General features: G+C 41.9%; 1 protein-coding gene across 2 annotated transcripts in view; it reads right to left on the bottom strand.

Annotated features, from left to right (window-relative positions):
* Positions 1-13,166, bottom strand: part of Hook3 (hook microtubule tethering protein 3) — a 79,823-nt gene extending 66,657 nt beyond the window's left edge. Inside the window, exons 1-2 of one of the 2 annotated variants that reach the window (XM_041673539.1) lie at positions 12,931-13,166; positions 3,580-3,665 (exon numbers count right to left, since the gene is read on the bottom strand). In XM_041673539.1, coding sequence (XP_041529473.1) covers positions 3,580-3,665; positions 12,931-12,987 — 143 coding nt within the window. In that variant the 5' untranslated portion in view covers positions 12,988-13,166. The remainder of the gene's footprint in view (positions 1-3,579; positions 3,666-12,930) is intronic. The other variant, XM_041673540.1, reaches the window with a different exon arrangement.
* Positions 13,167-13,339: the final 173 nt, after the last annotated feature.

Here is a 13,339-nt window from a genome sequence, read left to right as displayed (position 1 = left end):
CTAGTGATATGATTCAGCAGTTCAGAATACTTACTGCTTTATCAGGGTTTGCATTCCAGCATCCCTATCAGGCAGATGTGGAGTTAAACCTATTTCTCCAGCTTCAAAGGACCTGATGCCTGCTTCTAGGTATCCGTATCCACCCCCCGCCCCCCCACAGGTGGGCATAAAGAAAATAAACCTTAAATAAAAAGAAAAATAACAAATGCTGGCAAAGATATGGACAAAAGGTAACCTTTACACATTGCTGGTGGGTAAACTAGTATAGTCACTATTAAAATCAGCACACAGGTTTCCCAAAAATCTAAAAATAGATCTCCCATATGACCAGACATAGTACCCTAGGGATTTACCCAAAGAACTCATATCAATACATCACAGAGATAATTTTATATCAATGCTTATTACAACACTACTCAAAATAGCTAAGTTATATAGAACCAACCTTGGTAAAAAAAAAAAATGTGCTATACATAAAATGGTTACCCAATCACAAAAGGACAGTCCTGAAAACATATACACAAGTACCATTATACAGACCGAGCAAGATGAATATAGATATGTGTGTATATGTGTGTATCTCTGTGTGTGAATGTAACAACATTAACGAAAAAGGCTATTTATTTGAAAAAGAACAAGGAGGCATTTATGGGAAGGTTTGGAGGTAGGATTTGAAAGAGAAAAGGATGTCATTATATTATGACCTAAAAAGTAAAAGAAAAAAATTAAACTTGCAATATCTAAAAAAAAAAAGAAAGTGTGGTGTATTTATACAGTGGAATTGTTTTTCAGCATAAAGATAACGGAGTCATATCCTTTATAGCAAATGGATGCAACTAGAGAAAATGAATTAAGTCAACACCAGAAAGACAAATAAATATATTTCTTTTCTTTGGTTCCTAAACTTTACATTGACACATAATAAAATCATGTACACGGTGTATGAAAGTACAAGTAAAACTGTCTATGGAATAATGGGAGCAGTATTGAGAACAGGACAAAAGGTATGAGGGTAGGAACACATTCAGTATGTATGTAACACTGCACTACACAAGGAAGGAATATGCGCAATGAAAATAAAATATAAATAAAAGGCAAAAGGAATTTAAATTCAGATCAGGGCAAAGTATTAACTGTTCCTAAGGATTTGAATGTAGGCACATCAAGAACCACAGGTTTTGCCAGGTATGGTGGCACAGTTTTTAATTCCAGCACCCAGGAAGGAGAGGCTGGCAGATCTCTGGAGTTCAAGGCCAGCCTGACCTGTAAATTCCAGGACTGCTGGGGCTATGTAAAGAAAAGATATCCTGTTTCAAACAAAACAAACGAGTAAACAAATCACAAGTTTCACAGAAGAAACCATCAAATTCTAATTTTTTATTTTTTTATTATTTTTGGTTTTTCAAGACAGGGTTTCTCTGTGTCACTGGAGCCTGTCCTGGAACTAGCTCTTGTAGACTATGCTGGCTTAGAACTCACGGAGATCCACATGTCTCTGCCTCCCGAGTGCTGGGATTAAAGGTGTGTGCCACCATCGCCAGCTCTTTTCTAATTCTTACTGCTATATTTTTGTAATAACTAGAAGCAGGGCTGTCCAGGTTTCAAAAGAACCATTCTGAATTCCATTAAAAAAAGAAAAGAAAAAAAAAGTGTTGTCTATGGCATGAAAAAAGATGTATGCATGCTAAATTATGGAGGAAAGTAAAAACTGTATTTTTCAAACATATGTACCCATTCTAAACACACAAAGAAGGTTTTCTGAAACATTTTAGCTACTTCTCACATGTACAAATCATTTTAATTACAGGAAGGTAGACATATCAAGCATGTATTTAAAGATTACACTGAGTTTCAACAGAACTAGAGAAAAATCCCACATAGTCATACATAAATCTTTTGTTATAAACGGACAGGTACTCAGAGCTTCAAAGTATAAAATCATCTAAAAATTATGCCAAACCCAATTCACACATAATATTCTAAATAAAAAAAAAATCCCAGGACCAGGCATGATGGGCCTATCTTTATTCCTAGCATTCAGGAAGCAGAATTCCAGGCAACCTAGTCAATATAGCAAGTTCCAGGTCAGCCAGGGTTACATAGCAAAACCTTGTCTTTAAAAAAAAAAAAATCCTAGATCAAAAAAGTTGATAGTGATTTTTCTATCATTGTGCTTTCAAAGTGAGCAGCAAAAAAGAACCAGATAAAAGTTGCACATACCTCAAATAAACATTTCATTCTTTCAGTCACAAGCACCCACAATAACAGATTGAATCTGAGAAAGTTACTGATATCTGATTCTTTGAAACTGATAAGAATGAGCCAGGCAGTGATGGTTCACACCTTTAATTCCAGCAATCGGGAGGCAGAGGCAGACAGATCTCTGGGTTCGGGGCCAGCCTGGTCTACAGAGCGAGTTCCAGGATAGCCAGGGCTATACAGAGAAATCTTGTCTCAAAAAGCAAAACAAAATAAACAAACAAAAGGAAACTGTAAAGAATGGTAAAGTTCATACGATTCAATAAAAAATTATGTATCTTAGTTGCTAGAATGCAAGAAAGAAAATAAGCTTCTGGCTCTTCATAGATTTTAACAAATGTAGATAGTGTGTTTCCAGGACAGAGGAGGTCATAATCAAATACACATAAGGTACTACATAGTTCAGAGTATAATAATACAGAAAGTATAGGGAACAAAAAATGTACGACAATTGCTATATCACACTGTTGGTCAGGGAAGAGCTCAGTGCTAAGATTAGAGTGGTATTCTACCAGAGACAGCATTCTCAAGTTGTCCTATAATGGCAAAACCTGGTTATCAACCTCTCATTGTTGCTTACAGTTGTCATTTCACATGCAACTCAAGTTTATATAATCTTTTTGTTATAGTTCAGAATTGAAATGATCCCCAAAGGTGCATGGTGGCTTGTGACTTGTACTGTTAAGATGGTGGATGCTTTATGAAGTAAGGCCTCTGTAAGAGGAAGCTAGATTACTGAAGGCTCACCCTTGAAGGAACTTCATAGGGCCTCTACGACATCCTGTCTTGTTTCTTCTTTTAAAATGTACTTTATCATCATACGTTTTGTTTGAATTTATGTATGTGTACTATATGCATGCCTGGTGCCCGGAGGCCAGAAGGGGCACTGGATCCCCTGGACCTGGAGTTACCAATGGCTGTGAGTCACCACGTGGGAGCTGGGAACCAAAGCTGAGTCCTCAGCAGAAACAAGTGCTTTTAAGCACTAAACCATTGCTCCAGCCCGATTTGCTTCTTGACTTCTGTGAGGGAAGCTGATTCTTCTGCCAATGCTCACAACATGGTATTGCCTTGTCAGAGGCCCAAGAGCAATGGCTGAAATACCCAAAACTATAAACCAAAAACAAACCTTTCATATGAATAGATCATCTTAGATAATCTGTCAAAGATAGAAAACCAAAAGAAAGAAAGACAGACAGACAGAAAACCAAATCTCACACTTTAACTTTTTTTTTTTACACTTTAACTTTTTTAATCCTTTTCAATTCAATAAAGGCTTATATGTAAGACCATAAAAAAAGACAAGCAATTTATTCTTACATCTTTTGAAGAACCTGGGACATCACCACCCCATTCGTTAAATCTTCCACGGTCTGACATGGTGTATCCACATTAAAGGTCTGGATCTGAAGGAAGAAAAGAGCCAATGGTTAACTATATTAAGATTTCTTAGGGTTTGTGTGTGTATGTGTCTGTGTTGTGCATGCACATGTGTGTATGATTATTTCATAATGAGATAAAAATTTTAATAATCATAATTTTCCCCATATAAGCAAAAGAGAAACTGTAGTAGATACTGGCCAATCCTCATCACACTACTCACAGATGTGATCAAGAAGATGATGGTGACTTCAGCCCCTCTAACAGTGATGACTGACTCAAGCCTAATAAGGGCCAAAACAGTATGGACCAATGTGCATGTGTGAGGGCAGGTGTGTGTCACAGTAAACATGTGGCAGGCAGAGCACAACTCGTGGGAGCTGGTTTTCTCCTTCTACCAGGTGGGTCCACAGACTGAACGCAGATCATGAGGCTTGGTAACAGACACCTTTATTGACTGAGCCATCTCATCACCCAGAAATAAGTCTTAAGGGTTATGTAATGGACAACAGAAGACAGAGAGGAAGGATTCAAAGAACTAAGTATTTGAGATAAATTTTGATAAATTTTAACCACTGAACTTAAAAATGTGAGATCTCCTATTATAAAGAATTTATCTTTTAAGCCTAGTCAGGTTGAGACTTCTGATACTCAAAGGCAAAAATATTTTTATATGGATACAGAATTCATATTTATCATCATTAGGTTGGATATTCAATTCATTCCAGTTTCAAATATATACTGAATCACAACTAACTTTGTACTGATTAAGAGAAATTTAAGAAATGAACCCAAGAAGGGCCTAAGGGCACACACCTGTAATTCTAGGACTTAGAAAGTAGAGGCAGAAATTCAGGGGATCAAGGCCACCTGAGACCAAAAAAGAAATACAACCAACAGTTATCAGCCACTGACAAACCCGGGTTTAAAAGGAAGTAAGTCAATGAGGATAAAAAGATGAAGGACATCCTGATACAGATCTTTTAATTTGGTGGAAATATTGTGGGGTGTATGAACACAGATTTCCATTGAGAAGATATGTTGTAGGAATGAAAAGAAGCCTGGTATAGATAGGTGGAAATTATGGGAAGAAAGGAAAAAAGGGTATATAAAACACGTGAAGAACTAAAGAAAGAAGGATCTTTAGGCAAGACTCGATAAGCCACATCTGTAATTATCTTAAGAGTAATGGTAGTTTGTAAGAAAATGATTTGAAGCAAGAAAGTGAGACCCAAACCAAACTGATGTAATACGAAGGAAATGCTGAAGGGAAAGAGGCAGGAAAGCCTGCTGTGGCATTCCTTTAACACTGATGAGGCTAAACTAGAGAGCAACAACAGAAATACTGAGATAACACCCAAGTGAGCACCCTTCTTTTTATTTATTGGGTTAGGAAAAAAATTGCCAAGTTAAATAAATATTCATTTTTAAATTTTTTAAAATACATATTGCTATATAAGCCATGAAGCAGTAAACTGCAACTAAAAATGGGTGTATCTGTCTGCTTCTCTGTACCATACTATCCATAGTGTCAGGGGCTCGTGTAGCCCAGGCTAACCTTCAATTCATTACGTATCAGGTCATGGTGACCTTGAGCTCCTGATTCTCCTGCCTCTACTCCCAAGTGCTGGGAGAACTATTAACAGTGCAGTAATAACTTCCTATTTTATATAGGGCAGGAGTCATTCAGATGAAGATGGTTATGGCAGCAGAAGCAGAGGGATTTGTCACTACTTATAGGAAGCAGTTTTTAGTCAGACATAATTTTGGGAGATAAGAAGGTCCTAACTTAAATACATACAGAGTTTGGATTTTAAAAAAGTTAGCAAATAAGCCAAGCATGGCAGCATACACTTTTAGTTCCAGTTACTGAGGAGGGTGACGCAAGAGGATTGATTCTAAGTTCAATGCCAGCCCTGAAATACAGTGAGGATCCGTGGGAGAGGATGATGATGAAAATGAGTAACAGGAACAAATGAACCAACATCTCAGGTCTGATTTTAAACTTTATTCCACCCGCAGCTGCCTCCACGCTGGTACATTAAAAAAAAAAATAGTACCCATTTTAATTTTCTAGGTGCTAAATTAATGGTCCATTTAAAAGCTATCTCTTTTTGTAGGTTTATACAAGGAAAAAAAAAGAGATGAAACAGTGACAATCACATATTACATCTTAATCGCTTGGTACAACATCTCAAAATAAGGGGCTTACTGATTAAGTTCAGTGAACACTGCTTGGAATGTCATGAATCAATTCCAATCCTTAATTTTACTACTAATTTATCATATAGCCTGGGATATTTTACCTAATCTCTTTTAATATCAGTTTTTTTCCATATAAAGATTGGGGGCGGGCAGTTCTGTATTCTGTCAATTATGTTTTAAATAAACGCTGATTGGTCAGTAGCCAGGCGGGACAACCAGACAGGAAGTAGAGGCAGGGCAAGGAGAACAGGAGTATTCTGGGAAGGAGGAAGCCCATTCCTCCACAGTCCTGTCCAGACACTGAAGAAGCAGTATGTGACCTGCCCCACTGAAAAAGGTACTGAGCCATGTGGCTAACATAGATAACAATAATGGGTTAATATAAGTTATAAGAGTTAACAAAAAGCCTGAGCAAATGTGCCAAGTAGTGTTTTAATGAATAGTTTCTGTGTGATTATTTCGGGGCTAAGCTAGCCAGGCGGCCAGGGCCACAAGCAGGCCCTTATGTTGGGGGGGGGGGATTTATATTAGCAGTTTCCAAGTCTAGCTGTACATGATAGTCATCTGTGTAGTAATATTTTATGTTTTAACAAATAAAGCTTGCCTGATGATCAGAGTGCAGAGCTAAGCCACTAGAGGCAGACAGTGGGTACACATACATTTAATCCCAGGACTTGGGATCTCTGTTAGTTTAAGGCCACGCTGGGCTACAAAAAATTCAATCTGTTTAAGAAAAACATAGTTCATGCAAAGGTGATCCCAGCACTTGGGAATCCCATGCTTTTAATCCCAGCACTAAGGAGGTGGAGACAGGAGTGATATGGCTGGGCTGAAAGAGGAATATAAAATGGGGGCGGGGCAGGAGGAGACAAGAGCTAGTGCAGTCTGAGGTTTGTTGGAGAAAGATGGAGTCTGGAGATGCAGTCTGAGGACAGGATCACTCCTTCGGTCTGAGCACTGGTAGAGGTAAAAGAACTCTCTAGTTCTGGCCTCTCTGCTTCTCTGATCTTTTCTATATCTTACTCTGTGTTTTATTATTAAAATCAACTAGAATCCGTGCTACACACCTGGGAAGTTTTCATTTTGGAAACACATTTCTTAGCTCCACCAAATGAATCCTGTATGATGTGTTTAGAAGGCTAGAATTTCTTCTCTCTTTTTCTGTCATTCCCCCACTGTGTGTGTGTGTGTGTGCGCGCGTGCGCGCACATGCACACAAATGTTGCTGGAGGATTGAACCTTGCATGCTAGGTATAGCTCTACTACTGAGCTATATCTCTACATCTTTTCAAATTCTGAGATTTCTCTCTTTTTTTATCTCTTTCTTTCTCTTTCTCTCTTTCCTTCTCCACCCCCACCTCTCTCTAGGAGTGTTTTGCACACTTGTAAGTCTACTGTGTGTATGCAGTGCCCTCAGAGGCCATCATATCTCCTAGAACTGGAATTATAGACAACTGTAAACCACCATGTAGGTGCTGGAAATTGAACCTAGGTCCTCTACGAGAACAGTCAGTGCTCCTAACTGCTGAACCATCTCTCCTATCCTCTTTTAAATGTCTGAAACAGAATCTTGCCAATAGCCTTGAACTAACTCTGTAGTTTCTACAAACTGTCAATTTGTAATCCTCCTGCCTCAGCCTCCTGAGGAGCTGAGATTACAGCTCTGTGCAAACAAGTTAATCTTTGTTAATCGATTTTAACAAATGCATCAAATAATCCTTATGTACCTAGGCACTAGTTTTAGCATCTGGAACCCTCTGAAGTACTACCAAGGTTAAGGAATGAATGTAAGCTCTTATCCATCCTACCCCAGGCTGGGAATGGAACTCAGAGTCTTGTCCATGCAAGGAAAGTGTTCTAGTACTGAGTTAACATTCCTACTCAGGGTTACAAAATCGCCCCTGGTCAATCAGAAGAAACAATTCAATAAAGCAAATAGGTTTTTTCTTTTTTAATTTTTATTTTTTTATTTATTTGAGACAGAGTTTCATGTATCTGAGGCTGGCCTGGAACTCACTATTGAAGACAACGATGACCTTAAACTCTCCAATCCTCCTGCCTCCGCTTCCTGATTGGGAGAATTAGAAGTGGACTGCTGAGATTAAGGGCGTGCACCACTGCCACATCTGGTTACACACTGCTAACCCCAGCTTTGTGCAAGTACTCCATAAACTGGGCTACATGCTCAGTCCAAAGGAAGGAATTCTAAAGAAAGAGTAATTTGACAGACTATGTGTACCCACCCCAGGACTCAGAGCTAAATTTTCACTTTGATTTTTTAAGATGGAGCTTCTAAATAATTGTTTTCTGTTTTAGCCCTTCAGGTACATAGGTACTTAGGAGAGCTTGAGAATGTTCCCCTCTGCTCTTAGAACTAACAGAGATCTCAACTAAGAAATAAACTTATAGTTGCGACATTTCAGGATAATAATACAGTAAAACTGAAAGATAACTGCATTGAACTGTGTTAAATCACAAATTCTATCTGAAGGGCCACAACCTTTCTTGTAATTTCAAGAAGCTCTGAGAACACATTCCACCCTCCTCCCTCAAAAGCATCGGAAGAGTAAAGCATGAGATCATGTGGAATCAGCAACTTTAGGCAGTGGTTCTCTCCAGGAGGGATTTTTTGCTCCCTAAGAGAGTCTGGAATGGTGACGTAAGTACTGTTATTTCATAATCAGCAATGCCTCTTATTAAATACCCTAAAATGCACACAACAGTGCCCCTAACAATTAGTCCAAAATATCAAACAGCTGTGAGCTTAAAACCTGCTCTAGCACAATGTTTCTCAAATGCTGTCTTGGGGTTCCTAACTACACATCACCCGGGACTGTAACAGAAATGCAAATTTCAGATCCTGTCTCAGACCTAGAAACTCTGGCCCCAGGGCCTAATAAACTGGTTTGATAAAGGTTCCAGGTGATGTTGATCAGTGATAATGTGGGAGAACCACCGCAGGAGCCAGCAACATGGTACTCAGACTTTTCCCCCAAGGGCTTTAAACCTTTGTACACCAGAAATGTCTTTATTCTCCCATTAGAGGATCAAATTTGTTGGTAGGATGGAGTTAGACAAAGGTGGGAAAACATAATGGGAGAGATTCTAAATGTTAGATGCATTTCATAGGCTCCCAAAAAAGTAATGCGAAGATAAGGACATCTAAAGACTGAGGCGTGTCACAGAAGTGAACCACAACTACGGTTCTTTTCCCATTAGTCTGATGTCATTATCTGATTGTATTCTAGATTCTTTCTCTTTAAATATGTTTTAAGACTAAGTATAAGTCTGCGACTGTTTTGCCTGAATGTATGTATGTGTACCACAAGCATGCCTGGTGCCTGTGGAGGTCAGAAGAGGATATCGCATCCCCTGAACCAGGGCTGTGGATGGTTGTGAACCCACTGTGTGGGTTCTAGGAAACAAATCAGGGTCCTCTGCCAGCACAACAAATGCTTGTAACTGTCGAGCTCTCTCTCCAATCCCTCTAGTTTCTTTCTTGCGTTCAGGTTTCTTGGGTAACTGACTGGAATTATATAACTCAGGTGTATAGAACACACACAAGGCCCCAGGTTTAAAATTCAGCACCATAAAACAAACAAACTAATTAAGACCAGGGAGAGTGCAATCTTTTCATCCTGATTCATGCAGAGTTCAAGAAGCTGGGCTTGGGCAGTATCAGATTTGGTCCCCCAATTTAAGCTGCTAGTCACAGGGAATCCCATGGGTCCATAAAACAATACAGGTTACTGTTACTGCCCTTGGTTACCCACCAGAACTTGGAAGTAAGACCCTATTGCTAGAGACACTACATTCTTGAGTCACAGGTTGTGGAGATATCAAACTGGTGTTGACCTTGAAGATTACTCCCTACTGGCAAGTTCTCAGAGTGCTGGATGGTGCTATACAGGCTGCTGGGAGAGAAATACAATCAATAGTCTTACCCAGCTGTGAACCCTGCAAGTTACAATGACAAACAGACTGGCAAAAATATACCCACTGGTGCAACAGTGGCATCAGTGTTAAGGGACTAAGCAATCGCTTACTGGTTTGACACAAGGGTCACTCCGCAAACCAGAATTCATGCTTTGTGCTGTTAACTGGGACAAGAACACGTGGTTGTGTAGGTCACAGACTCTAGGAGAGAACTTACTATTATTTTGCCAAACAGACATTGTATCTGCCTTCTAAACAATTATCTTTATACCCGTTGAATAGTGCAGCTCTTAACCCGCATCGGAGAAGCTTACTTCTGTAGCAGGGGGCAATTAATGTGGAAACTCACAACTAATCAAGAGTGCAGAGAATAGAAACTGGAGTGTTCGACCCTAAATGGCACATCTGTGTCACAGTCCCTCTCCTAAGACTCAAGAGATCATTGCGGGGGGAGGGGGCACAAAGACTCTAGATCAGAATTTGTGGAGAACTCCTGCAAAAAAAAAAAAAGTGCTTTCTGGATATGACAGGGATGGCACACTTAAGACTCTACAATGGCTATGCTGTGGCTGTATGCCCAAGATCTGCACAAGATCAAGTTGGCCAAAATTCTAAATGAATGAGAAGAGGTCATGTTTCTGAGAAGCTACTGGCAGTGCATAGCTGCTGGAGGAGGAAGGGTCAGCTGTTTCCTCAGGGTGCTGAGCCTAGGTTGTCACGCTCCAGTAGATGGCCCTATATCCATATATACATATATATATAACACTAAATGGATTCAATAGGTTAAAAAAGAAAAAAAACAGTATATGAGCTTGGGAGGGACAAGTGGTGGTGCAATACAGAGCTGGGGGGAGGAGTAAATCCGATCAAACCCAAATAATAAGAACTGACTCCTCTAAATTATTCAATGCCTTCCACGAAAGGGATATGATACATCTGTGTGCACACTCCCACACACAGAAATACTAAAAATTTAAAACATAAAATTATTACTGGTAAAAACAAGCAAAGGCTACTGAAATGGTTCAGTGGGTGAGGGTGCTTACCACAGCAGTCTTCTGACTTGCAACCTGAGTTTGTTGCTTGGAAAAACATGGAAGGGGACCAACTCCAAAAGTTGACTCCTGACCTCCATATGCATGTGGTGGCAACTGTGCCTATATTCACACATCACAATCACACACATGATAATATAGCTTCAGGTTCAGGGAGTAGGAGAAGGAGATAAGGAGTAAATTATATACTGACTGCGTATAAAACATTTTCCATCTTTTTCATGCCAGGAGGTGGTGGCACAGGCCTTTAATCCCAGTACTTGGGAGGCAGAGGCAGGTAGATCTTTGTGAGTTTGAGGACAGCCTGGTCTACAGTGCAAGTTCTAGGATAGCTAGGGCTACAAAATGAAACCCTGTCTTACACCAAACCAAACCAAACCAAACCCAAACACTTTCCATCTTTTCGATTCTTCCTGGTTTAAATAGTAACCTTAAAGTTGGCTGAGGCTTAGGTGAGTGTACAACCTATCACCATCCTGTACCTGGAGCACAGCAGTGACACTTATCTTCCTGTTTGAAGTTAGAACTTAGAGCATGTTAACTATGCGCTATGACAAACATCCTGAAATTGCAAGAATGCTCTAACACCAAACCAAATCGTAGAACTCTGCATTGTATAGTCTATGTTCCAAAGGACAAAACTGGATTCATGACATACCCAGACTATAAAAAACTCCAAGCTGGGTGTAGTGACGCAGGCTTATAATCCTAGTACTCAGGAGACTGAGGCAGGAAGATTGCTGCAAATTCAAGATCATATAGTTCAAGGCCAAAACGGGCTACCCTGCAAGATCCTACCTCAAACACATGCACATCTTTAGGCTCTCCCTTAATTACATTTATGACAACCAACCTAAGTCAACAGTTCCCAAACTCCTCAGTAGTGTCCCTGCACAAAATGGGACAGCTGACTTCCAGAGATGGGACCCTCTAACCCATGACACTGTTCAACAGAATTTCTTTCGATATTTGCACTTTACCTTTAAAATGAATAAATGCGGAGGTGAAGAGCACAGTACTAGAGCCTTCACTTAGCACGCAGGAGGGCCAATCACCACCAGCTCCCCCGGTTAAGCAAACAAAATTAACACTCGCCATAGTAACCTCTGTCAATAGATCTGTGTTCTTCTAAAAAGGACAGTTAATCTGGCTTAGCCATAAGTAACACGAATGTTCTCAGTGGGATACTTGGTTTATCCCATGGCTCTGCATATGCCCGTACCTACCACTTCCAACCAGTTTACGCAAAACAGAAACAAACACGGGTTAACCGCCCAGCTATTGAAAAGGGCCGCTTAAGCCATGACTGACTATTGACATTAAAATCCAAAGTATTTACTTTGAGATTCCATAACCTTAACCCTTATCAATTCCAAATTAGAATCTCACGTTGCTTTTAAAAAATGTGTTTCAGTCCCATTACTAATCCCTAAGTCTCCTCCCCCGGCTTAAAATTGTTTATCCTCGATCCCTTTTATAAGTAGCATCACATCGTTTACTTTCTAACAGTCAAAAATGCATCTCGCATTCCAAATGTTCTGCCTCTGGGTGATTCTTCATGTTCTGTCTACCCACCCTCTAATGTACTATTTTCCAACGGGCAGGGCTTCATCCCCCAAGGGGCTGTGCTCTATCCTGGCTGAACGCTACAACAAAGGCGAGCAGCATCACAACCAGGGGTCCCGAGTGCCTCTACCGGGCGCCCAGGCAGAACCGACGCTTTGGATCACTGGGAGCTCGAGAGCGAAGAGCCAGCGTCTCAGCACGGCAAACAGTCCTAATTACAGTGTCGCCTGCACCCCATCATTAGCCCCCACCGGGCAGGTTTCCTCTCGGACAGCAGCCAACAGCTCGGGCCGGACAAGTTCCTCCTGGACCCTGGGCCCAGTTTGCCCGAGCCCGGCCGCTCCCTGCTGACCCTGACCCGGCCGCGGCTGTAGACGCGGCCCGCACCGGCTCCTCAGCTCCGCCCGTCCCAAACCCCGGATGTGACGGCAGGTCGCCCTGGGAGCTCGCCCCTCGGGACGAGCACCGGTGTCCGTGGGGGGGAAAGGTTGCGGAGTTTTCCCACCGGCCCGCTGGCCCCGGCACGTACCCAAGTGAGCAGGCTCTCGCACAGCTCCACCCGCTCCACGGACTCCACGTTAAACATCTTCCTGAGGTGGCCGCAGCGCCTCCCCGACCAACCAGAAGCCGCGGCCGTTCAGCTCGGCTTTGAGTCCGAAAGGTCGGGCAGCCGACCGGCGTCTGGCGAACCTTCTCTTCCGTCCGGCCGCTCCCGAGGCGCGGACACTGGCAGGAGCTCCGCACTGTCACCGGCCCCTCCTTCCCGTGCTCGGGGACGCGCGCGCGCTCCCTGCGCGCCCCCGGCGCCGGCCGCCCACGCCCTCCTGCGCGAGCGCCGCCTCGCGGGAGCCGAAGCCCGAGCGCCACTGCGCACGCTCGCTCCGCCCCGCCGCGTGGGGCGCGCTCCCGACACCCGCTCCCCCTGCGCGTGGGCGCGC

The sequence above is a fragment of the Microtus oregoni genome, unplaced genomic scaffold, assembly GCF_018167655.1.
Source record: "Microtus oregoni isolate MIOR12 unplaced genomic scaffold, Mior012 000024F_ref0000369, whole genome shotgun sequence".
In the NCBI taxonomy this organism is placed as follows: Eukaryota; Metazoa; Chordata; class Mammalia; order Rodentia; family Cricetidae; genus Microtus; species Microtus oregoni.
Note: the sequence above shows the minus strand (reverse complement) of the source record. Positions and strands in the feature narration are given on the sequence as shown.